At 40.6% G+C, this 27,170-nt stretch overlaps 2 protein-coding genes across 14 annotated transcripts in view; one reads left to right on the top strand and one right to left on the bottom strand.

The window, feature by feature from the left end:
* LOC111243947 (dermonecrotic toxin SPH-like) lies at positions 1-22,087 on the top strand. 10 transcript variants are annotated; one of them, XR_015320332.1, is made up of 6 exons: positions 2-2,574; positions 3,725-3,803; positions 6,666-6,764; positions 19,888-20,450; positions 21,209-21,454; positions 21,862-22,087. XR_015320332.1 is itself a non-coding variant. In XM_086979149.1 (4 exons), the coding sequence occupies exons 1-4, from the start codon at positions 1,871-1,873 to the stop codon at positions 8,162-8,164; spliced, it is 924 nt and encodes a 307-aa protein (XP_086835275.1). In that variant the 5' UTR covers positions 5-1,870; the 3' UTR covers positions 8,165-8,179. The 10 variants fall into 10 exon arrangements, 3 of the variants coding, with proteins under 3 accessions (XP_086835275.1, XP_022646069.1, XP_022646068.1); XR_015320331.1 differs by having other exon boundaries at positions 19,888-20,409; positions 21,209-21,464; XR_015320330.1 differs by having other exon boundaries at positions 19,888-20,409.
* Positions 9,591-27,170, bottom strand: part of LOC111243948 (uncharacterized) — a 26,888-nt gene continuing 9,308 nt past the window's right edge. For 3 of the 4 annotated variants that reach the window (XM_086979151.1, XM_086979152.1, XM_086979153.1), the window contains exons 6-10: positions 16,651-16,750; positions 15,069-15,271; positions 14,791-14,960; positions 14,296-14,409; positions 9,591-13,587 (exon numbers count right to left, since the gene is read on the bottom strand). The gene's annotated coding sequence lies outside the window, so the exon portion shown is untranslated. Of the gene's footprint in view, positions 13,588-14,295; positions 14,410-14,790; positions 14,961-15,068; positions 15,272-16,273; positions 16,541-16,650; positions 16,751-27,170 lie in introns of all 4 variants that reach the window. The other variant, XM_086979150.1, reaches the window with a different exon arrangement.

The raw sequence follows: 27,170 nt of genomic DNA on the forward strand, positions 1-27,170 counted from the left end.
GCTGTTACAACTTTCAGAACGGCCATTGTTGGCTGGTTACCATTGGCGGCAGACTATGTTGAATCCCGCTGTGCGACTATCGCACTGGTGTCATTTTGCGGATTCATTAGCGGCGAAATGCGTCATAGAACCCTCTACGGCAGCAAACCATATAGCTCTGTAGCAGTGCTCTTCTACTCTATTTATAATCGTTTCCCCGTCAGTTTTCAATGGCCGGTCAACCGTTGTTATATATACTCTTGATTTAAACCAGTCTACTACATCGAAAACGAAGATACCAGACTTCTTTGTGGCAAATGTAAGGTGGCGCTAGCGACGGTCGCGACTCTACCGCTCAAAGTCTGTCCGAGATAGATTAGAACGAAATGAAAGGGAGAAACTCCTGCCGAAGTCAAGCTATTCCAATAGCCACGGGACAGTACGACAATAGCGCACATATAATCTTCGACAGATAAAATCATTTGATCTCGAGATTAGTATTGCTGCAAAAATGCTAGCAAATAAGCTTCGAGTGATTCTGGGAGACCGCCCCGGCCGATATCGCGATTGTCATCATTGCGCGCCAACGTAAACATGATTGCGTCGATATGCGTGTTCGAAAGTACATTCTTTGCCCTCTGTTCCACTGCTTCTGTTGGTGCTTCTATTACCGCGTATTATCGAGGGCACCCTTCGAATCCCACAACGCGCATTTCGACCCATCTCCAGCGACTCTCAATAGTGAAAACATAAATAAGGAGCTATTACTAGTGGGTAGCGTTATATAATATTCGTTGCCTTTGTGGAAGCTCCGTGAACCGGGTTCATTCCGTCGAGTTCGCTGACGAAGTTAGCGGTGTAATCTCGGCATTACGCGTCGACGTCCACTGTTGAATAGAGCTCGGCTGTGGGCGATTCAGCTATAGTTGACTCTCTGCTGCTCCTCTGCATCGCTTCGTCCGTTAGACTGTCCTAGTCCTTGTGTCCCTCAACCGTTCACTATCGATGTCCGGCTAGGCCAATCTAGCGCTGATAAATTTTGCCCCGTTCGCTTAGTTTTCATTGCCCTCAGTCGAACGGGGTGAACAATTGACGTCCCTGCGGAACTGCGACGGCTGTGGATCGCCATCAATGAACAGCCGACTCAACAACCGAGTTACGAGCTGATTGCTTGCGGTCCAGGCCTTCTTAGCTGAAATTGCCCAAAACAGAAGGAAATGTGGTACGGCGCTCGTCGGATTTTCACCTGTGGTCTAACGATTTTTCCGTTTTTTGACAGTGAGAAGAGCGTCATTAAAAGAAAGAGGGGCCTGAGGTGAAAAAGTTAACGAGAGCGAGAAGGAAAGAGCTGAACGCGACAGGGAGTCCGTGTTCCATCGTAGCTGGCCATTGCTACTGCTGTGCGCGCCATTGTCGCGTAGCTGCCGGCAAGAGCGATCGAAAGGTTCGATTCATTTAGCAGCGAGTCCTCAAAGAAGGCATTAGGCCAGCGACAGCCAAGGATAGGCAGGACCGTGGCAGTGAAAGTCTCGATATTTGACGTAGGTGATCATTGAACTGGATCCTTGCTAAACGTTTAAAGCCAAGCTACTACTGGTGCTACTGTGACGCTGACTAGTATTAGTAATGACATCGGCGCGCACTCGGATGCAGCAAGTATTTGTTAATCTCTGCAAATCAGTCATACACAACTTGAACGGCGGCGGCCAGTGTTAAGCGAGCTCGAGCAGCAGCACAAAAAACGCAGAACGCCGATTAGCTGTTGACTTAACAACGGCTACAACGATACGTTTTGTTGGCAAGCGACCGTGCTACCGTAAATGATGAGATACATGGACAATGGTGGACGGTCGTCTTCAGATTCACAATTTAGTGTTCATATTATCTGCTGATGCGTGCTTGTGAGGCGATTTGGCTTATTGTTATCAAGAACAGCAACAGATATATGCTGGTTACCGAAGGTATTACCATCATGAAGTTTGCAGCAGTTCTATTCGTCCTGTTGGCGAGCAGTTGCGTAAAAGCTCTTCTGGTAACTGCAGAATTGAAAAATAATCAGCGACCATTTTACGTAATAGGTCACATGGCTAACTCAGTATCCACAATGGATTTGTTTCTCAAGGACGGAGCAAATGCAGTGGAGCTAGATGTCACGTTCGAATCGAACGGAGCGGCTTGGTGGGTGTTTCATGGTGTCCCGTGTGACTACTTTCGGGTATGCCACGAGTCGACACAACTCGTTGATTACCTCAGGGCAGCGTCATCCCGAAACCTTTCTTTAATCTTCCTTGATTTAAAGTGCTCCAGGCTCAGCGATAAAGCAAAGCGTTTCGGCGGTATTGATCTTGCTAGGAAGGTAACGGGACATTTTTGGGAAAAGGGCGCCGAAGAGGTAAACGTTGTGCTTTCTATTCCACACACATCAGATCAGGCCTTGTTAGAAGCTTTCATTGAGGAGATGCGTACGATCAACGAGTCTCGAATGGCCAAAGTTTCGTTTGATGTATCAGAGAATCCGGACCTTAATGCGGTCTTCAGAATGTACCGCCAACTCAACGTGACATCTGCTTGGCAAGGAGACGGAGTTACTAACTGGTAAGGTATTGTTTAACCGGGTACTGAACCAATTAAGATGACCATCTTGATTTCTACTTGTTTACAAGTATATTTAAAAGTGTATAGCAAAGAAGGCCAGTCGAAGCGGGTTTACTGAACAGTCGACGGCTAGTCCATATCGTGGCACCATCATTGACAGGGATGAGATCGATATGGCCCTTAATTTCATACAACCATAACGACGTTCTAACGGCAGCCAACAAGGCTCCAAGTAAAGATACCTATTGTATTCTAGCCCGCCGTTAATATTTTGCTTAGCTTGAAATTTTACCCTGCATACATAGAGGAAAGACTGAGCTATGCTGATTATGATGTATTCGGATTTTGTCCGAGGTTATTCTCCGAGCATGAGTCTGTAAACCGATTATGAATGGCCACTGGAGTGTTGGAGTTCAATGGAATAGAAGAGGATCACTGAGAAAATGAGTTTTTGTACGTATGTAACGTGCACGAATCAAGCGCACTAACGCACCTTCACAATGTTTTGCATGAACATATCGTTTTAACGCAAGGTCATCCTGTTTCATGTTTATGTAATGCACCCACATAGGACTTCCACTGTCACTGGTTTAAACGACTCTGAGTAAATAGACTGATCCCAATAGTAAATCCGATCTGTATAATATGATTTCAATGAACCTCGAAAACGTGTTTTTCAATAGATAACACTAAAAGCTTTACTTCGTTATGCCTAACCATTTAAACAAAGCTTCGATTCGTACCGCTTGATCAGTCATATTGATACGGGCTGAAACAACCCTGTCGTCTAAACGTGACCATACCGGAAATGCCACCAATAACATATCTGCTCTCCTCGGCATTCTTGATCGAGCGTTGAATCTAAACGGGTCTAATAGACGATACTTTAACGATGATCAACAAACTCCGTTTACGGATCATCCCACTTGATCTGGTGCCACCAGCAGCGAGGGGCATAACTATGCTTTGCTTAAAATACAACAATTAGTAACGTTCAAACGTTAACTGTCGATCTTCGCTCACCGATAAAATCATCAGCTATCAAACTCGAACCGGCCGAACATTATAAATTCAGACATAATAATTCTAATATTGTCGCTTAGGTACATGTTATTCAAGGAACTATTACAGATGTTCGTTCTCTTTTTAGGTTCGAGCCATTTCGAAGCTTTACCCGCGTACGACAGGCTATCGATATACGTGATCGAGGCGATAACGTAATTAAAAAGGTAGATTGTCCTGATTTATGTATCTCGAAGTTTGTGTATGTATTTGCTCATTGTTTTTGAGTAAGGCCTTCGGCTACTAGCGATAGATTCTCTTGATAACACGATAAGAATAAACGTATTTGGTTTCAATACGATATTCTGTTAGACTCTAAATCAGATATAATCTAATTCTATCTATTATTATATAATAGATAATTAGCTCGATCCTTATATACTATAACAATATATAGCTCGAAGTATTCTTATAACAATAATCGAAAATTGGCGGTACAATACCCGTGCGATTAGGTGAACACATTTAGTACGTTACAGTTCTGACAGACTCTTGGCTATATAGAAGTATCGATAAAAATAAGCTCGCGGTTTAAACAAGTACTCGCCGATGACTTGCTTCTAGAAACAACGTTTTCTTTGTACATCAATGATACCGCAAACTTATTTTCGAAAGATAAACAGAGAGGAATCGCTATTATGTACAGTAAATTAGAACGGTGTCAGCCTAGCATATTCATGAGCTGTAGTAATTGATCCCGACACTGTTTGTTAGCGCCACTCGGATTTTTTCTGTGCTTGCCAAAAACTGATGGGGATTTTTTATTGAGAGCTCCTGGAGGTTGGTGGTTCTTGAAGACCAACTAACTGCCTACCGTTGGCAGCCGTTTACACGATGCGATTCAGGACTTTGACTGACGTCTGGGCAGTATCTTCTGGTGATATTGTCACAGCCGTGTAACCGGATTCGTTTTTTGAAACAGTCTTAACGGTCTAACCGTTGTAGATGTAGCATATGAGGATAGCAATAGGCCCTGTTGAGTTTTCCTAGTAGTAGCGTTGTGAACCGGGTGCATCCGTTATGTGCCTTTGATTTTTTCAGTGATTCCCAAGGAATTATTATTATCATCGTTTTCATATATCGGAAATAGGTACATCTCTGAGCACGGTGATAGTTGCTCGGACGATTGTTTTGGCGACATAGATGAAAATTTTCACTTGTCCGGCGAAAATCGAAAAGTCGCTAATACATTATTAATTTCGATATTCTACTTATCTGAATTAATTTTCATATAGCTGTGCTTAGCAACTATAACTAACAGTTATCGTAAAAATAATTGTACTGGGCCAATAAAATAGATGATTCGTTTTTCGTGCACGATGTATCGTTACTTGATAGCTCAATATCAGTGCAGGTCACAGGGTGGGTTTCGAAAATGACCAAGGCAATGTCTATAGCTCGAAGCGAACACCGTGACAGACTATTTCGAAATTGTATCACATATGTAATTTGACATTAGAAGATTGATTTTTTAAGTCTGAGGCTAAGTTGTTCAACGTACTGTCCGAAGAATACTAGTATAAAAATAGAGCATTAAGTTGGCCACGCCAAGAACCATTAGGTCAATAATAATAATAATTTTCGCTAGCAGTATTTCATTCTGCAAGTAGCGCAAACAACTGTGCTAGTTAATCTGGTAGGTGGAAGAAGCGGTGCATTTAGTCGTAAGTCTACAGATTAAATGTCGAAGAAACAGTTATTCAAACAAAACGGGCGTTCACGTTTATTTAGAGACTTAAAGCGTACTTGAGCCATTACTACAAGCGATCACAGCGATTGTTTAGGCGTCATTTCGACCTACCTACCTACCGAGAAGACAACGCCTGATGTCGGTCGGCTGCGATCGTAGTATTACAAAAAAAAAAAAATAGAAGAATCACGGTGGAGATGAAGAATGTTTTGCGGCAAATGCATTTTCAAGTATCTTATTAGACGGCTATATAACAGAATTTTTCAGCTGATTTCTAATCGGACCATAGATTCCTCATAGAAAGTATGTTAATTCCAAACAGAAATGAAAGGAAAGCTTTAAATACTGACCTGTCTCAAGTGACCCCTTCCTAACTGGAAACGCAATATCAAAGAATAATTTTCTCCCTAAGACGAACTTTAGAAGAAGCCAGAATTTCGCCTTGCGAAGAGTTGTTGTGACAAATGCTGAGAACTTAGCAGACATCTGGTAATACGAAACAGCTAACCTTGTAAGAGGGCCAATTAGCGCAGAAACTAACTCTAGATCACAGACGATCAATAGCAGGTCAATCAACATTGACGCGAGCGTCAATGTTGATTGACCTGCTATTGAAATGTTGTAATAGATAATGGGAAGCTTAATTTCTTCTAAAGGTAGCCAAACGCGACACATACGTGTATCTACACGTAAAAAATTATCATACGAATACGTTGTACAAATCCACTGTTGAAAAATTTAGAATGTTTTTGGACCCGAAATGCAGGCAGGCACTGTTCCCATCATGAAGAAACAAAGGCAGCAGATCGAAATAGTAATTCATTTCCGCACTGAGAAGCCGCGTTTGGCTACAGTCTATTGATTCCGAATTGAACAATCGCGGACAAGAAGCCTTTCTGAGTGGCCTACTTTATATAATAGAGCCCTTACGTAAAAGAGTTTGGTCAAATAATAAAACTTGTTGCGAGATGATGATCATATTATTGTCATATGTTTCCAGAAACAAGCTGCCACTTGGTATCTGCACGACCAGATACTTTTTTTTTCTAGTTACTTACGAACGGGCGTATAACCTATTAAACTTTATTTCGAAAACCATTAGCGGATGCTTAATTTTTTTTATTTCGAAATAGAACTTAGCTGCGTATTAGTGGCACTTCATCGAGAAGCAGTATTGCGAAACTCATAATTTCTGATTGGAACTGTTTCAAACTATCCAGCTTTTGAGTGTTTCCTGAGCAAATCCTCTTTAGGTGTTCAGTGCGCTAAATAAATTTCAGGTTCGGATATGCGATTTCTAAGCATATTTTACCTAACCAAGGCATTTTTTATGATTTAGGTTTATCGGTGGACCGTGGATTGGAAAGCCCGTATGCGTCAGTTGATCTACATGGGTATTGATGGTGTTATAACAAACAAACCCCACCGAACCGTTCAGGTAATCCAAGAGACGAAGGGGGCTCGGGTCGCCAGACCGAAAGATTCAATAAACGAACTTTTCCTTAAAGAATAAACAAGAACTACCATAAAATCGCTATTTGTTCAAGTATTCTTGCGGTAGAGGTAGCTGGGGTACTTTTCTTCCTGGTCTCTAGCCGAATCGGCTGAATCCAAATGGATCTTTTAAAAGATCACAACACAAAACCACCAGTCGAACAATGCATAGTGTCCTGTTGTGACGTTCTGTTTTCGTTGTTCTCTTATTGTACATATACTTCGAACGTCAGCTGTAGCGTGAATTTGGAGAGGTTTCAAGATGACCGAAAATTATACACATATTATATATAGTAATTAAAGCCATGAGTAAGTTATGGCTTAGTAACAAATGAATTGCGATGCAGTTATTTATAGGCTTACATATATAGTTAGTGTATGTATTGACTACATTTTGAATAGAACTAAATAAAATGAAGTCTGGAGTTCTAGTACGAAAAGTAAACATTTATTTAAACAGTAAATTGTATAGTTGAATTCTGTATTGTTTACGTGTCGGCCGGAATTATACGGAACATCGATGATAGTAGAAACACCGAAACGTAAGATGTAGCTCAAAATGTCCTTTCACAGTTTAGAAGAGCATCGTTTAGGTTAGAAAAGGACAAACTCATTTCAACTTTGTTTATTTTAGTACATGATTTTTGAGCAAAGTTACGAAACCATTATTCTCGTTGGAGTATAGTAGATATATAAGCACCCGCTGATTTTTTTTCTCTTATGCAACACTACAAGGGGACTCTGTGACTGTAAATAACAAGAAAAATGTATATAAAGCTCAATCGACAGGATCGATGTACGGTTAGTTTCGAAAATAATAGACACCAATTTGCTAATGGCATTAATAATTAAAATGGAGTTTATTAAAGTCAGGAATAAACTGGGATGTAATTAAGGGCCGTTTACTTATACATCAATTACATCGATGAAGTTTTCGACATGTACCAATCGACCCATTTGATAATGCCCCAGAAATTATTGCCACTTATTATTATTATTATTATATTACGTCTTGCGTGGACATGAAGTTTGGTCAACATCGCACGCACTAAGGTATACAGAGTTTTCGAGATAAATTACAACGAATTAGATAAGCGCCACGCGGCGCCGCATGGCAAAGGACGGCCGGCTTCAGGCGACCGAGAAGTGGCTTGCCCTTGATGTCAAATATAATGGCTGAATGCGTTCTCATTATGACAAACAGCCCACAAAAGTATTTCAATATATCCCGAACATCTGTATCATACAATCGTTTACACCGAAACATCATATTTTCCTATAGATAATAGTGTTTGATTTTAGGTGATGTCGTCGAGGCACTTTTGTATGGTCCACCTCGAATAAACGCTTTTGTACATTTGTCTTGTTCGGACATTCTGGAAGCCCAACGCGATCTGGAAGCTACAGTGACTACTATGAAATTAGCCATGAGTCATCGGAACACATCCTTTCGTTACAGCCAACTAGTCCAAGGGCAAACATAACGTTTCGTCACCTCGTTTCAAGTTCAACTATTTTCCGGAAATGCATCGATATATAAAGCTGATAGTTCATCAATCAGAGATTCCTCGAGCCAACTGAAAAAAAAAAACCATCCGATTTCCTATTTATTCTCATCTAGGCCAGACGGTTAGGAGAGGCAGTCCAATATGCTGGGTGGGGTTCTAACGAATAATTTTCTCAGCGTTCAGTACTTAAGAGGTACGAAATATATAAGGAATGTCGTTTTACAATTTTGAAGCAACTTCTCAATTATCAAAATAGATTCTATGTTGCATATATTTGTATGAATCTGAAATGGTAAAAAGAACTGTACATAGAAACAGATTTATCGTATTCATCTCAACATTCGACTGGTGGACATCAATGGATATCAGATCACTGCTGGTCGCCGAATTCGTCTCTATTTTTCTCCTAAAATCTTATTCTCTACATTCGTCCCCAGTTCTATTTATAGATACGCTACTGCCGTCCTAGTTGGACCTTACGAATCCCTAAAGACTTGCCACTATCACAGTGTTCTTGAGAGCAAAACAATACTGGAAACTCGAACGTTAACTGTGTTACCCAGTTCGAGCAGAGTTCACTTCTGACTTATTAAACACCGGTTATTCAACCACCCAGTTCTAAGTGACAACCATGCACATTATATTAGTCCCTGTCGGTAACCTATCCAATAGAGTCTTCTGAAATTTCTGAGAAGATTGTATGCTCCAGCGATTCGACTGTCTCCCAGCGACGGAACAGTTACGTCACAAATTTGTGCATTTGAAGTTAACGTATTATAGCCCGTCCGTGTTGTTTATAGAACAGTGATCCAGAGAGTCCCTAGAGAAAACACTTAGTGAGCAAGTGCTGGACTTCCCATAGCTCTGACCGGAATCATTCTCTAGATGACGGTCCTTTTTTGTTTGTTGTCTTCCAAACGAAGCGGCCGGTAGCGCTCGCTTCGGCGTATAAATTTAGCTTCCATCGGTGTTCAATTTGTCTTCTTGCTATGAGAGCTGTTCGGCTTCTGCTCGTGAACAAGTGCGTGAGGAAGAGATGGCAAAGTTACTTGGACAATATACAAGGACATTGCCAAGTATTATTAACTGCGTATTTGAGGCAATGATAGTAGTGAGAACAAACTACATCTAACGGATGCATGTAATAGCAGGGAATCAGAGGACCCAAAAAATAAGAATTATTAACACTTGTGGCGACTGTATTGTTTGTTAACAAGCGCCTAGCGTTTCTACCTAATCCATATTATTCATTGGGCAGGATATTCTGAAAACAACAGCACGAACGCTACCATCTTTATTGACTTTCTAAATCAATTCTTTCAAGAAAGGCGGTACGGCTGTTTACGGAGACCTCATAATTCTCCCGGTCCAGAGTAGTACTATTGCTTTTTGTATATTTTTTCTTGCTAAACTCATTCAATTAGGCCGAACACAGATTTTTCTGCTTTGAAAGTCAGCTAACGCAACACTGATATCGTTCACTTTATTACCCTTTACAACAACGACGACGCAAGTGAGACTCCCATGAGACCAAGCCATTTCTCAAATATGAAGCATTTTTCGATCCGTACTGCCTTCATGATTGCCAGCGATGCACACCTTCGGTTAGGTTCTATCAACGTAAACAGCGTAATTTCATTGCACGCCAATGTTAGTAGTGTACGAATTGTCTAAATTTTCTCTGTTTTTTGCTGCATAAACTCTTCCTAAATGTCAAGAAAATATTAATACTTATGAGCGACAATAGTTGCAACTTGGACTTATTATTACTATTAGATGGAGATAATGGAAACTTCAATAATACATAAGGTTTTGTCTACCATTCCAAGTAGAAGACAGCCATATGACTCTCTTTAGTTAGCATACAACGCTTTCATTTCTATCCTAATTCTTAGTCATATGATCCGACCCGGTAAGATCAGACCTTGTTTTTTTTATCGCGTTAGCGGGATGCAATGCTCACTCAATACTACCTAGGAATAAGTATTGCTTTAATCTTCAAGTCAGCGTATGTTATAAGAAACTGCCTTTTCAAAAGACTGCCATGCAAAATAAATACACGACAGTGTCTACCTAAACCATTTAATTACAGTATACCGAGATCTGTCACAAGTTACCGACTGGGATATTGCTATCTTGGTTAACGCCTCCTCCCTCGTCCTGACAGCGACTCTACCGTCCTTCAAAGAAGGACGGTAGAGTCGTTGAAAATGGCCTTATATAGCCTGATCGCCGTGGCTAGCTCATTTCAACTTTTTTCTCACTTACCAAACTGACGAATATATATTGCTTATTGCTCTTATTATGAGATCATCCCTATCACAAAAGGAGTGGCGCTTATCACTCATTAATTTTTTAATAGAACATTTTGAACGTGAACAGCTTAACTATTGATTAGGTTTGGAACAAAATAAGTATGGGACGAAATGACCTGAACCTAGGTTGACAATCGGTTCAGATGTATCCTTAGTAATCGTAGAATTTCTTGGATACTGCTTGTTTGTTTCATGATCGCTGTTGGAAATGTGTGATTTTTGAACGTTTTACATCGCCAGTCTTAGTCTTCTCCAAACATTACCTACGTTTCTGTAAGCATATGATCGGATAAGCTAAGATACCAAAACTTGCAACATCTTTAAATAGGCGAATTGACAAAGCGCCATTGTCGCTACTGCCTGTACATTATACTTTATAGCATATAACAATAACAAAAAGAACTACCCCGTAGCTGTTCTCGTATCATCGGTCTTTCGATTTTACCTTCAGTACCCCGTTCCTTACCGAAGTCATACATGCGTACTCAAGCTCCCTAACTCATACAGGCGCGCACAATTCTGAAAGCGCGATTGTCTAAAGGATAAACGCGGATTTTCACAATGCAATTACTGTCATGAAACCTGCTCGCTCCAGATACCATTGTTCTACCTACTGCCACGAACGGTGGCTCCTACCTGGAACTGCTGTTGTTTTTCAAGAGGCTAAAATTCAGCTGGGGCATTTACCTCTAGCCACAAAGACAGTTTTGTGTGGCAGCCCAGACATATCCGACTCCTTGGGATGCCCAACGCGCTTTTCTCCTCTCATCCAATTCATGTTTTAGGGACAAATTGGGTTTGGAGAATCTCAGCTGCCGCGGGCCGTAGGCTGCCGCAACAGTATAACGGCAAGGACGCAGTTTTCAGGCTGATGACTAGTAGCGAACGAACCAACTTCTACGTTTACTACTACAGTAGTCTATCGAGAATAACAGCCAACTAAAATGGTTTTTGAATTTTCCGCTCGTAGTACCGTCTGCTTTTCGCCGACGTTCGTGATCTGCTCCGTTCGTGCTTTCCGCGCAGAAGTGAACCTCGTAGAAAAAGAAATTGAAGAAAGGCGGGCGAAAAGAGAAAGGGCCTTGGGAAGGTTACTTATGTGGAGGTTGTGTTTAAGTACGAATCGACAGAGCGAGGTAACATCGCTTGCCGTACCTTATTGTCGTAGCGCACGTCTCATCTGACTCATGGTACATAATATATAAAGAGCCTGTACAGAGGTTGTATGTATAGCGTGAACCTACAAAGACGTTGCTATCGACGAAAACGCATACAAGTCCACCAGGAAAGAAAAAGAATTCAAATTGACTTTGCTGCCTATATACGCGGTCTTACCACCGGGGGTCCCGATTACCTTTTCTCATTTCTTTTTCTATAACCACCTCTGCAAGCACGCAAGCAGATTACAGGTCCGGTTTACATAGTATGTTTTCTCCATGCAGCAGCTGCGTAACGACGTACCCGCAAAGGTTCTTCGTCAATACAGCCAAATGGTTAGTTCGAAGCTTTCCGAGAAAATCGATATTAAGCTAAACCTAATGGGTACATTTCGTTCTCCTAGAATCACCAGCTACCGTATATTATAGATATACTACTATGAGTTTTTAGTAGTAAAGATAATTGCTTTAGTTCATTGCAATTAGAAAATCACAAGTAGTATAAATTAAGTTTGCTTGCATACTGGGTCATCTTCGCCGAACTACCTTTGCGGTAACTGACAACATCAAAGTAACTAAAGTACATGGTTGCAGAAGTGACTGCAACACTTAGTGAAGATTCAGGTTTCTTCTCGAACATGAAGTTGCACATTTATAATATCAATAAATGTAGTTTACAGTATAACGCTATGATACGCAGCAGCTGGCCGCATATCTCCGAAATATCGAGTGTCATTGAATCTATGATTTTAATCTTATATTGATACTGGGTCCATATCTTTCTTACCATCGACTAACCTGAGCCCAAATTACGCTGCTACAATTTTTCCCAACAAGGTAAAAGCAGGCAACCTGGCAAGACCTTACCTGGGTCTCATTTTCTAATTTGCTTAGGTTTAGCACATGTTTGTGCCCTCGAGTTAACGTAACGTAGGTTTATCTGCGAAAAAAAAAGCTCACTACGGAAACTGATTCCAGCTCGCTCATAACTTAGCCAATGATCAGAAATTAGTGGATTTCTTGAACTTTCAAAAATACTAACCAATTTAACGGTAATGACACAAAACATTTATTGACACCAATAAAAATCCACTTTCATCATTAAATTTGTCTTTTGATTCTATTGGAAATTCGCGTGATCATCGACTCTTGGCAGCTATCTTCTGTTCTACCACGTTATTACATCGACTGAGCGATGAAACGACAAACTGGGGCAAGCTGCTTTAACTAATCTATAATTGTTTTAATAAGAGCCACTCTGCTACACTGGCATTAATAACCGATGGTTTTTATATGCGACACACCGTTATATACATACAGCACGAACTAATGTAACTAACGAAAACCCCTGCCGATAGAACGGGGGAGAAAGGGTATTTGGCCAACAATGGCAGTCACTTTTATTTTGGACACGATCATTCCACTGTGCTCTGCAGGTTATTTCAACAAGTCACTATCAACAGGTGTTGCCTTTTACTCGAATGGACGTGGCGTTTTTGATACAACCTTATCAGTCTCCAGGATAGGTATATATACTAAATTGGCATATACGAAACTTCGGCTTACTTTTTGTTCTCTTTTTTTACCTCTCCACTCTTGATTTAGTCGTATACACTGTTCGGAAAGTGTTTTCCTCTTGGCAAGCCGGCTGCTGTTCTTAACGGGATTTTTTGTCGAATTTGCGCTTCAAAGTTGGCGGTAAACAAGTGGACACCCACTCTGTTTCTTTTACCGAGACCATAAGCTTCCGGAGCAGCCTAGGATACCTCTGCCGTGTACGTCGACAACTGTAACTCAAAAAAAACATTTACTAATAAGTTCAAAAATAGATTGTTAGGCCTGGAATGTATACCCCACACCCCGGCCCGCAATTCAACGTAGATCGAAACCTCGAATAGCAGACAACTCGCTAATTGGCCGAGAGGACAGGCTGTACATACTAGACCACATCTAGATATATATCTAAGTGCCTGATAATAATCTCAGGTTGCAGAAGGTGCAAAAAATAGCTTGAACGCACAAGCGGTATCTTAAGGTTAAGCGTGAAAAGAAATGGGGCGCTCCGAAAAATATGTCTGTGCCCAGAGTCGAATTGGATCTCAGTCCCAATGTAACGACTTGCCTGTGGTGGATCTTACGCTAGGAAGTTTTTCAGAACGGGACGGTCGACAAGGGTTTGTATATGGCCTCCGCGAAAACGATAGTAACCGTTATCGATTTCTTTAGATTCGTACAGAAAATTTTGATTTTCGTCAACGTAGACTTCTATGTAAAACAGATTAATACCATTAAGCAAAATTATAAATTTCCTATAAAGTTTCTTAAAAAACCCACCGCGGCTCCTACAACTTGCACTCTGGTAGTAGTCTTCAGTATCATACATCACATCACCTCCACACAGTCGGGCAGACATCAAATATTTCCTTGAAACTACGTGTTCTAAGCTTAGCTGGGATACTGCTGTTCGGTTGTTTATACAATTATACAATGATTACCTGTATGGTAATTAGCTTAAACGTTTCACGATAGCGCAGCTGCAAGACGCATTACCGTGTGTACGACATGCCCGTGGCTGTTATTCAATGGTGCCGCGACGCTTCATTTTTCAACTGAAATCAATTCAGCTATTAGAACAGCATATAATTCGGCTTGATCGAATTTTTTTGATTGGTTTGACTAAGCACGACCCCCTTTAGATAGATTCCATGTAAAAAGATTGGTTAGGAAAATAAATCCTGAAAAAATTTCATTAAAAGGTAACCCATCTCAACCCAGAACTCAACGCACCTAAGAACTAAAAAAAAAAAACTCACAAAAACAGGCAATTAGAACCGGAGGCAAAAAGTCAGGCACACAGACAGCATGAAAGCTAATATTAACAAGAGGTAAACGAGTTCCTTGAACAAAAAGTCATGCACCTAGTACTTATGGGACGATAAAAGTAGATGATCATGGGTTGGAGCAATAAATGCTACGGACACGACATGAACCTTCGTTAAAGGCAGAATGAAGGGTCATTTTTTTGGTCGGTGTGCTCGTCCGTGTTCGTGACTCAGCTTCGTTAAACTTAGCGTTCTTCTCAGTCGATGCTAGTCTAGATAAACGAACGTCTGCGAACAGTCGGTGCAAAGACATTCCGATACCGATAAAGCTAAATCGTCTGAAAGAGAAACAAATTTTCCATACAACAGTAAGGGTTTCAGAGAGCAAAGACGCTTGAAAAGCTCAGGATCTTACAGCACAATTTAAAAAAATAAAGGGAAGCTACCAGGATGGAAGAATATTCCTTCACTACATCCAGCAGCCTGCAGAAGATATTGGTTCGATTCCGATGTCAATGTGCGCAAGAAAAATAAGCGGCTCCAGCCGTAAAGCGATGCCCCCGGAGGCGCCCTCTCTGTCAACGGTACTCCGTTCAATTCGTCCGCTCATTCAAATTCACGTTCAATGACACTTAGCCAAAGGTGGCGCCTGTAGAGATAGAAAATCTTTGGATTTAATTCTGACACGGAAGATTTTCTGTGGCTGGTTCTATTTCGGTAACCACCAGCTTTTCTTATTAAAGAACTTTAAATCCTGGTTTGATGAGAGAAGCACTCACACTTTCCTATTATGCGTACATAATGAAGATAACCAAAGAGTTCTGATCTACTGCATCTCGGAGCTGTAGATAAATGCCATACTGTACACTTTAGTAGCCAGTTCCTAAATTAAATAACGTGCATAGAAATGACGTGCGGACGATGTCATTAAGTATGCTAATTTTTTTTTATTAGAAGAGGAATGCATACGTACGATAAAATAGATAATGAATACCCTTTTTTACACAACATCATTTTAGCAACGCTCATAAATTCGTCTCGCTTGTTTGCAACCGCTCATAAGAACGCAGTTACGATTACAATATAAGCTACCTGCAGGTAAAAAGTTTTTTGCAAATACGTTTTTAATAGGATCAAAGGTGAACTTATATTCGCCTTACACAGAAAATGCAATCTCGTCTACTTGCTCTTTCAACTTCGAATGAGCCTGGTACTCAAAGGCGAAACTAGACGAACAAAATGCCCACTCAGTCAGTTAAATTTTAAGTCAACCTTGCATATTTTTTACGGCTTATAACGATGAGGTAATCGATGTTTAAAACGAACGTTCTGAGAAAGGCTATTTAGCTTCGAAAATCTAACTTCATCTAAAATGCAACAAAGAAACTTTGAGCTTCTTTACATTCGTCTGTGTTCTTCATTCTCCTCACCAGCTGATAACTTCTATCCCGTCCGAAAACCCATATGCAACACTCAGCTGTCAGCACTACGGAACTCGGATTGCCTCCAGCTTAGTTAAGGTGACAGGAGGGAAGCACTCCACGTCGGTATTCAACGAGCTGGAAGGGTACACCTTTACAGCATACCTATTGTAGCAGTTATCTGATCAATATCTGTTTCTATTGAAAGAGAAAAAGGGATCTGTACGCACAATGAACAGCGGTCTGTCTAGCCTCAGGCATCAGTTTGACCCGAACATAGCTGGTGACACTTAAGAAGCGAGGGTAACACGAGTGAGGTAAAATGAAATAGCAGACGAATTGTCCTCGAAAGCGATATGGTTACGTGGCTGGTACAGCAAGGCACGTGTCCTTCTCTTTGTCTCCCCCTCTTTCCTCCCCCCCGCGGGCGACGGGGAAATTGTTGTAGGCTCAGCCTCAAAAGTCACTTCGCTGCCTTAACTTGAACAGAGCTTCAACTAGAGGAAATTTGATTTCAGTGCTTATTCTCACAACCTACTTTGCCGATCCGACACATGCAAATGATAATCGAGCAGGAAGAGCAGAATTCGACGAATCTGATACTCACTATTCAGATTTGGATATAAACTGAGAACAGGTTGCCGATGACGGACATATCCAGTAGCGTGCTGTGCATCACATACGCTAAACGTGATCTCATATAGTACCTAAAAAAATAAGAGAATACTGGTTATTGATTATGGCGTAAATGTTCTGCTATTAGGACAAGACGTATTTCGCCTTAAAGACTAAATTATTAATAGATGTTTGCAATTACGTTTTAATCATTTTTTCAACCGCACGAATACATCTTATAGAAATGCTTTTGAACAATACGTGTCTTTATAACGCAGGGCATCTAAAGATTGGATCTCAGATGTTCAACCGTGAATCATTGTATTCTCTCTACATTACCGACGAACCTGGATTTCGTAACGCTATACTGTAGTCGACGTTTCTAAGCCACATTGACTTGTCGTAATGTAAGCCCATTTTCACTATTCCGTTCGGGCGCGTCTGACAAATGCCATGCATTAGTGCCCCTTTTAGGCTGTTGGCCTCTAGCTGGAATGGTCAATATCCGCTTATCCGGCTAGTTTTTTCTCGTATGAGACACACCAGCCCCATGGGCAAATTGATTCGCAGCATAGAGTAACCATACTTCCCTGCACTCGTCTAAGCAGGTGTCATTGTTTTTAAGTTCAGGTGACCTTCATATATTTACATAACATACGTCTTGTTTTTCTTACATTCACCTACAATTTGGTACAAATTGTTTTGAGCTAGAGTTTATGATGACGTGGAACAGTTCTGTTACATCTCCCAAAAAAATTCTTTACTTGTTGGATGTACTTGCTTCTAGATCGTGTGTTTTACAACATGACTTCTCAATTACATTGTTGTAACACATAGGATCTTTTTAAGACCCACATATCTCGATTGAACCTCTTTAAGTAAACCCGTAAGGGCATCATCGTTAGCTATTACAGTTCACAGTCGAAGCCTGTGACGTTACAAATAAACACAAAAAAATAATAACGTGGGTTGAAATCGAGTTTGAACAGCAGCATTACACGTACATTTGGTATACCTTCAACAGGTCTTAGGTCACAGGCACCTTCGCAGATTTTCAAGTAAGAGATTCCGCTTGCTGACTCGCGATCGACTGTAAACAATGGTCCCAAAATTTGCAAAACCCAAAAAACAAAAAAATACAAAATTGTAGAATGCCAGGCGGAACCCAGATGCGAAAAAAGGGCTCGCCTATATAGCATTACGTGCATTTTGCCTAAATTGCTGTCACACTTCCATTTCTCCGGAAAACAGCTTCTGCTAATCTGTTGTTTACTGTTTTAGAGACCGCGGCTCGTCTATAGCATTAATTGCAATATCGTTTTTTCGACGAATTAGATACTGATAAATCCGTAAGCAGTAAAGTGGTTTCTCACTCTCCGCTTTTGGCAAATCGCGTATAAAGGCCGCGTCCGCACGCAGCGAAATCACTCGCTTCCAGCAGTCGACTTTGACATGAACTGAGAACTTTGACTGACCCGACTTGGGTTAAAGTAGCTGCTTTGAGGAGGAGGCTCCGACAAAGAAACATCGGTCCTAAAGTGGCTTGTTTCGGATTTAGCTGTTAGCTTCAGACGCTGCCGTGTCACCCCGCCAAGAAGAAGAGCGGGCTTGTGGTGGCTCAGTGCCGCTAGTAAGAACCATAACAACAACAACAACAACAACAGCGTCGGCGCCGTCATATACTGTGATTCCTGATGTCGAGTCCGGGAAGCTGGTTTTCATGGGGTGGTTGAGGAGGAGGCTCCAACAGCCTGTCACGATTTTGTCAGGGTCCTACAGTGACTTCAGGCTGCGATCCCAGGATTGGACCAGTATATCCTCGTAAGCTTCGTTAGTGTCAGTGATCTTGCGGTGACAAGAAAATTTCGCCGGTGTGGTGGATTCGTCTGCTAGTACATGAATAAAAGTGACACGAATATCGCATTAATCGCGTACAAAATTGGTTTTTCCTTGTTTCGATATATATCGATCTACATGATCGATGATCGATCTTTCATGATCCAAGATCCTTTAATCTGTATCGATCTTTCATGATCCATTCTGATCTATATATCGATGTTTCATGATGATCGATCTTTATAATCTATATATCTATATATCTTCTATCTATATTATATCTTCTATTTAGAAGATATAATCTACAAGATCCATATGATCTAGAAGATATAATCTACAAGATCCATATGATCTGATCTATTTGATCTTGATCTGATCTATTGATCTTGATTATAATCTATTGATCTTGATTATTAGATTCGATTCGATCTATTGATCTTGATTATTAGATTCGATTCGATCTATTGATCTTGATTATTTTGATCAATAATCTTTAAGGATCTTTAAGATCCTTGATCTTTAAGATGATTCGAGATCTTTAAGATCCATATGATCTGATCTATTGAGATCTTAAGATCCATATGATCTGATCTATTGAGATCTTGATTATTAGATTCGATCATATGTTGACATGTGTCTTAATAGATATAGAATCTTACATGATCATATGTTAACATAGAATGTCTCTTACATAGATATGGAATCTTACGTATCGTATCGTAGGATATAGAATATTTGTACATACATTCTATATCCTTACGTTAATCATATCTATATGTGCGATATGAAAGATATCTTTCATATAGATATATACATACATACACATACGTACATATAGATATGTATAGATATCTATATGTTAGATATATATGTTAGATATTATATATCTATCTATAAGATCATGTTAACATATGTAGGATCTTACATATAGATTCCTACATATAGAATCTTACATATATAGAATTTTTAGATATCTGTATCTTTTTGTATAATCTTACATATAGATATCTTACATATCGTACATGTATGTACGATTAACGTAGATATTAACAGAATAGATAGGATTAATGTAACAAGGATAGTAAGTAACGATAAGATTAACGTTACTTACATTACTTCCGTATAGATAAAATTAACGTTACTTTGTTACTTTATTTACATATATATGTATATATACGTAACGTTACTTCGTAGTAGATGGTTAACTTATGTAGTAGGTGATTAATGTTACGTACGTGGATGATTAATGTCACGTACGCGTACGTAGGTAGTGGTCATCAATGATGTGCGCAATACGATTGGTTGTGACAGTTTAACCGAACGTGGATTCAGGATCCAGTGTGAAATACGGTTGCATCCGCTAGTAATCAACTTTTGCATTCCGTTCCGGCAGACCTCGTGCGAATTTAGGTTGGGAACTCTTTGTTTCGTCCGCAGTAATCCGACAAATAATACGCGCATTGGGATGATTTCAACGATAACAACGAACCAATATGCTGGGGACCAAAAACGTGCGTGATCGTGCGAAGTCTGCTTGAAACTTGCAGGGATCATCTAGAGGTTATTTTTCGGTCAAGACTTGCCGGCTCGATCCTGGTGCTATGTGGCGTGACAAGGATAGAGGCTCAAAAGAGCGAGTTTTTGAAGTACACAAAAATGTCTATTTGCTAGAACGCGAACTCCATTCGTTGGAAGAGCACTTTAAACAAAACCCACAAAATGATAATTTTAAGGCGCATTGCAAGAAACTACAGGAGATCGTTGCTGGAAAAGGAGATCACAGCACAGTGTACGTGTTGTGTGGACGGTTTTATATATACAGTGTTACGGGCATCAATTTGATGTTATTTGGCATCCGAGCGAAAAAAGACTGCGTTGCTGTAGTTAGAACTTCATGGAACTGCGGCAGAGTCATGTGAGTGGAGAAACTTCTTGACAAATGTATTATTCATTGCGGTAAGAGCACTACCCCATCTTCCATACAAAAAGAACCTTCTTAATTCAATAATACGTGTATGAATAATGAAAACTATATTATAATATATATGCTTTTTTTTAGATTGTGTAGCATGAACGTGTCGTTGGCTGGACCTAGAAGGTGCTAGCTTCTAGTCTTGCTCGACCAGAAGGCTGGTCGTCTCAGCCATTTTCCACGAACGTGTTACTTCGAACCTTTCGACCTTGACCAAACGATTTCGTGTAAACATAGGAGTGCACAGCGTCTTCTAGTTAATTCGTATTTAATCATCTAACCTTCCACCTACGGCAGCATAACCAGAATGCTATCAGGAAGGCCAACAGTACTATTGCCATTATCGCATAGTCTAATCGAAGAGATAAATAAAACGCTTATCTTGTTCTTAGTAAGACAAGGCCGAAAAATCTGTGTATAATCCTATTGATGTATGCAATACTTGACGATTCAGTAGACCTCACATAAATGAGGCGGTAGTGGCATGGGCGATGAAATAACATCAATAAGATACAGTACAAATATAAAAATCAAACTCGCAATTAATTACAAAGAAACCTAACCTACTCTGCAAACGAGGAACCAATACGTTTACAACCAAACGTTGCGACTGACACTTTTCATATCCAGACTATTCATTATTACGTAAGAATAACCGAAAAGCTATTTGACCTGAAGTGATCTGAGCTTATTTTTTGAGAAATTCGTATCCTTTGGTAAAAAAATATTTATTTCCTTCAAGGCCGCCTATCGAAGGCAATTTTGTGCCAGTGCAGAAATACGTTCGAAAAGGATGTGATGCATCTCTCCTAGCCATCATAGAAAAGACCATGATCAACGCCTACATGGGGACATCTTGCCGAATCAGTACGGATATCTTGGAGATTATTTATGAGTCGGCAGGGGCCTTTCCCAGGGAAGAAAGATATATTCAAGCTGCTCGTTATACACGAGCTTCGAATATAAACTGGATTGTTATCTGCGGCAGGTTCGGCACCGTACATATCAAATTTTATAAGCTCCACGAAAAACCAAAAGCTACTTATTTATAATTTGCCTAGTCATGTTAAATACGATGATACGAAATTGTACTCTCAGTGTGTGTCAATTTTGAAACAAAAACAAATGAGAGACGGCTAAACGAACGAAAGAACGAACCTAATCGGCTAGTTTAGTTCGGCGAGCCAGCACACGATTCTGTAGTTGTTGATCTTCCAGCTTCTATTCGTTTTGCAAGATCATGTCACACGATTAATAAGCGTAGAATAACGCTAGGATTGAAGCTAGGATTCGAATCGTATTCACATATTGGACGAAATAACAAGGATTTCTTTCGATGTGCACGAGATCATAAAGAAACGTAGCCACTTGCATCTGTTTGATTTTCTATTGCAGGCAATTTAAAGTCAGCGCCGAAAACAGCATAAACAACGATGCCATTGCGTACTACGGCGAAGTGGGCGAGCTAACGTTTCTTATACTGTACATTGAGATCAATACCGATCCCTTGATATATCAATAATTGTAAATAGCCGTTTTAGACCGTCCTTGGCAGACATTGTTTCCTCATTGAGCAATAAAGCGTTGATTTGTGCTGTGTTTTTGTCATCTGATTTCTTTAGTATCCTTGGCTATTATTATTATTGCTATGAATGCTACGGTATTGTAAATGGCACACAGATTAGTACATGTTAGATTGCGTACGTAAGCTTTCTTGCATCCCTGCTTTGCTCCTAACGTGACAGACGGATGGGCAAATCTACTGGTAGCCCCTTTAGCGTGCCAAATATTTGATTGCCAGGTTTTCAGGTAAAATCCAACCCAACTAATGATGTACTGTGTAATTGCATTTCAAAATGAATGTATACATTGTGATTTCATGAGGTGTTCTAACTGAGGTGTTCAGCCCATGGGCCCACATTTTGAATGCACTAATATATGATCCGAGAGCTCACTAATATCTGTTAGCCGACAAGAAAATAAGGCACACTTAATCAAGGTCCCTTTCCAGTGTGGCGACTGGCGTTTCATCTACATATTTGAAAATCAGCTCTTGATCTATTGGCACTATTCAACTATAACATTGAATTGATAGCAAAATGTAGTTAAATAGATATGAGAGCATTTGCCTTCATCATCTGATATCAATCTTCGTCAATATTAGGTAAAACTATCAGATCTTACAAGAGACATCTTGATAACAAGTAAGTTAGCCAATCAAAGCTGAGCTCAAGTCTACCGTTTATGCGCGTTTCAAAGAATTGCATCTAATAAATGTTTCGAGTTATACGGCCCGGTATTATCATTCAACATTGAATCAAACGGTTCGCCTCTAACGCGGAATCAGTTGCATCGGGATAAATTTGATTGTCATTATGAATTCCGCTTCCTTCAGACGACACTTCAGGTTACCAAAACTCAGCACAAGGATTGTTGTCCTTTATATTTACTCATATAGGCGACAAATATTTCCCTATAGGATGCACAAATATTGTGGATATAGATACACATTTGTGTTTTAACAGGTCGAACTAACGTATCTTACGCACTATATGTATATAGGATATGAATTAAGTCAGTCACATCGTGGCGATCGTATCCTCAAAAAAGCATTTAAATGAGTACTTTTTGCTGTGACGTGCTGTTTACCTGCTGCCACTGCGGTAACTTTTTGGAAGCTGCCGTTGTATAGAAGAGCCCGCTGTCGTGGTTGGGCTTCTTCGGTTTCTGACGTCAGCGACCGGCAAAATGTTGACGATGAAGTACTTGCGAGTTCGCATGTATTTACAAAATGTACTGCCACATAACTCTTTACTCTAAGCAACTAGCTGCGTGGCGGCTGAGGGGTTTCAGTAGTAGTCGTCGACCACGACACAATGAGTGGCAACTTTTAATGAGGTGCTACTGCCACGCACCTCAGTAGCTCCCTCACCTTTTTTTGCAGATTCTTTGTGTACCTTTGTGTATGCATGCGTACGTCCAGTATAAAGACCGCCATTGGTCGTTATCCTCATAGTCCTATGTTTCTACGTGTCGGAGTTCCGAGCTGGACAGGCATTTCTGAAAGCGCTGTAACAGATAACGAACCCATTGCCCTAACCCACAGAACAATAAACATAGAGAAAGGCGATGAGCACCAGTGACAACTAGGATGACGAATAAGGTCCGACCCGTTCGGTCTGAGTCACTCAGCCGCAGTCTGTGCCCGTTTTTCATGGCTGCCGTTTGAAGGGGGCTATATACTTGAAAATTGGGAACAGGATGTGGACGAGGCCTAGTCGGGATTTAAGCCCGGTTACCATCAGATGACAACAACACCGCCTTCGAGGCCTTCTAGGATACGTGAGGGCAGTGGACGCTGAACCCGATGTAAAGGCCCCTTTCGTCATAGTATAAACCGATCTGCAGCACTCGAGACAGCGGTATGAGTGCCATCAGAGTAGTGGCATCCTTAAACTAAAATATTTCTACGTACTGACAGAAAACGAGCAAGTTAATTACGCTGAAGGTCTTTGTAAGCGGTGTTACTTTTAATAAAAAAAAAAAAAAAAAGGCATTACTTTAGGAACTCCTAAGCAAATTTTTGTTTACTGTCACTCTGCGTTGGCGTAGATGTAATATACGACGACAAACAAGATGTGTAAATCGAAAATTGAAAACATTGTGTCGCTGAACCTAAGATACGGTTGTGAGTATGACATCTAATTGTTAGCAATACGTACGGTGAATTATCAAGAATGTTCCCCCTAAATTTAGATTTTATTGTAACATTCATTTTTTACCCTGGGGCTAAGGAACATTTTGGATTAATGTGCACTTGGAAATTTCAGTGATATGTATATGGGCGTTCTACAACTGGAGTTCGCGAGTCTACTTGCTCCCAACCCAGCCGGCGTTTTTTTTGTTTAAGTCTTCTTCTGTTTTGAGCCTTTGCGACGGCTAGTCCTGTTTCACGTGCTCCACTTTCGCTGTGCGACTATGCCATAATTGTCTTTATTTTTATAGCTCCTTTTAGTGTCACTGATAGGCTTTTTCTGTCTCTGTTCCCATGTTAGAGTTCGAAGAACTCAGGCCACTTTTGCTCTTTTATGATTTGCCCTGTTATTGCCTTTTGCTATTGGATGCGACGAGTCGGAAATGACCGAATGTTCGCGCATCGGTGTCTGTGTATACGTGTGTCACACCAAGCAACTTCCGGTTAGATATACGATAGTAATATTGCTAAAATGTTCTTCGAGCCAGCCCAATAAGATTAAACACAGATTGCCAGGTCGGCTTCAAGTTATTTCGCCATATGTGAAAGAACTGGCTGTTACTTACAGTACGATTCTAACTGCGCGCCGTATATAAAGTAAACGTTGGTTGTTATCATAATATTGAAATATGGCTTGAATATTGTATTATACTACAACTAACGACTTTGTCTTTAGCTATTTGCTGGGTCATCACTTATTACCTGTCAAAGAATAATAAACCAACCGGATTGGTCCTCATGCAAAGGATTAATATGTATTAAACTAGCAGCTACACGCTGATTTTTTCTATAGTCACCCATATGCGTCGACAACTTACAACAAATTACCCGCAGTAAATTCCAAAGGGAACGTAAGCCCACGAAGCTCAGTGGCATTACGAAACCTCTGTAAAGATATTTGTGGCTTTCGAGATACAGCAGACCATTTACTATTGGATGCTAATCCCGCTCCAGTTTTAAATACGTCAAGCAAACCTGCACATTTTATCTAAGGTGTCTGCGTTTGAGTACCAGCTATGATACGACAAAAGAGATTTGGCAATGTTGTCTACAAAAAAGTTTAGGAAAAGTTCTGAACGTTTGAAACGCAAGAATGACTACTCTACCAATTCAGTTGCAATTTAGCCCAGCTTATTAGCATATCTGAAATCAATAGCATTACCTAAAGTGGCATATTCAGGGAATATCTAGTACCCATAATAGGGGAAGCTCTTGTTAGGTTGAAATGTACAAGCTGATGCAACTAAGAACGTTGCAATTGCGGAATTGTTATTTTAATCCAACGAAACTGAAAGGAGCACCACAAGTCCTAGTATGAATTGTCTCTTGCTGTAAATCTAAAATTAATCATAAATTCAAATAGCTATTTTATAGTATCTAAGTCTTAATGCCCAATAGACCAAAGTCATTATTTTTTAATTGGATTTTAACCGTACTAACCACATTTTGTAATCTAGACGAGTCGAATGTAGCCCAAGATGTTCATACGTTTTAACGTTGGTGTTGATAGAAAGTCGTTACCCAGAACTTAGGCCATCTGTCCTTTTCATATTGCGCACGTACTACCTTAGCAATTACGAATAAATTGCACATAAATCACCTTTATTGTGTTGACCATTGGCTCCTATTATATCCAACATTTAATAAAACTTGTCCCGTACATGCATTTTTTTTCATATTATTCAACAAAAGTTACAAACTTCACCACACAGGAAGCTTTAGCATGTAACAATAGCTTTTTGCTGTCAGTGATTACGCCCAGCCTTTTTCTCAAATCCATGTTTCCACTCCATGGCTTACTACAGATTGAACATTACGCAAGGATTTCATTATCTTGACAATGATGGCTCTGTTAATCCACTGTACAGTGACTCCAGTCTACCAGCAGTAGTCGTTCCACATCCATGGCACATACGCATTCAACACAAATCGGGCTGAACTTTTTCAATCTCCCAACTATAATACTCCGTTTTGCTCACTCGCTAAGTAGCAATAACCTGGCACCGAGAAAGGATGCTAAATCCTTCTGTAAGTGATCATGGCGCACATTTCGACCGCGCTTACTTATAACACATTTCCCTTTCCATCTACACACGTTTGCTACAACAGCGGCGGCGGCTGCTCACCCTCCCGATGAATCGATGAGCGCTTGAACGAACTGCGTTCAGGGGCTTGGGGTAGCAGGCCGCCGAAAATCGATTCATCCGGGTGGATTGATCGCAGGATGCTGATTTGCAATCCAATTTTCTATGGCGACGGCCGCACTGGCGGCTCTGACAGGACCGAGCCAACAAGTAGCAACAGTCGTAGCGGAAGAAAACACGGCGCTTCAACAGGCCTGTCTCAAATACCTACCTGTCTACCTGTGTACCTCGTTTCTTGTCGGCAGTCTCCTCAATGCGCTGCTGATTCAGCCAGTCTAATCTTCTATAGTTGCTGCAACTGCGCATTTGTACCACTGCCTCTCCTCCCCTCTTCCTGCCGTCGTCCCTTTCGAATTACGTTCATATCCCGTTCCGAATTGCCTCCATCCAAAGTTCCAATGACGGCCCCCTTGTTTTCGCCGTTTTCTATTACATCATCGTTGCAGCCAAAAGACTCCGATCCATATTATGGCGCAACGCATTAGCGGATTAACTTTCGCCTACCAAAGCTCTGGGATATTCATAATCGCATGCTGCGGTACGCTACATTTCACAGAGTTTAAACACCCATACATTGAGCTTCACAGGTAGGCTAATCCCCGCTGTATGATCGTCGTTTCGCTATGGAATTACAAGCCTGACGTTGATCGTGTTCAAGGTAGGAACAACAACAAATAGACATGTAGCTATGTGAGAAATCATTTACATACGTTTGTGCACTTCTTTCACACGAATGAGCCTGAACGAATGAAGTAATACCCGCTTATTTGTGTTTCGGTTTGTCGCTCTTCGTTTGTGGCGTTTTT

This window comes from Varroa destructor, unplaced genomic scaffold, assembly GCF_002443255.2.
Source record: "Varroa destructor unplaced genomic scaffold, Vdes_3.0 BEIS01000002.1, whole genome shotgun sequence".
Lineage (NCBI taxonomy): Eukaryota > Metazoa > Arthropoda > Arachnida > Mesostigmata > Varroidae > Varroa > Varroa destructor.

What these genes read in the sequence shown, in the direction of transcription:
- LOC111243947 (XM_022790333.2), top strand. Translation starts at nt 1,871, where the DNA reads ATGCGTGCTTGTGAGGCGATTTGGCTTATTGTTATCAAGAACAGCAAC. An exon ending in GGAGACGGAGTTACTAACTG is followed by an intron (nt 2,575 to 3,724) that starts GTAAGGTATTGT and finishes TTCTCTTTTTAG; the next exon opens with GTTCGAGCCATTTCGAAGCT. An exon ending in GCGATAACGTAATTAAAAAG is followed by an intron (nt 3,804 to 6,665) that starts GTAGATTGTCCT and finishes TTTATGATTTAG; the next exon opens with GTTTATCGGTGGACCGTGGA.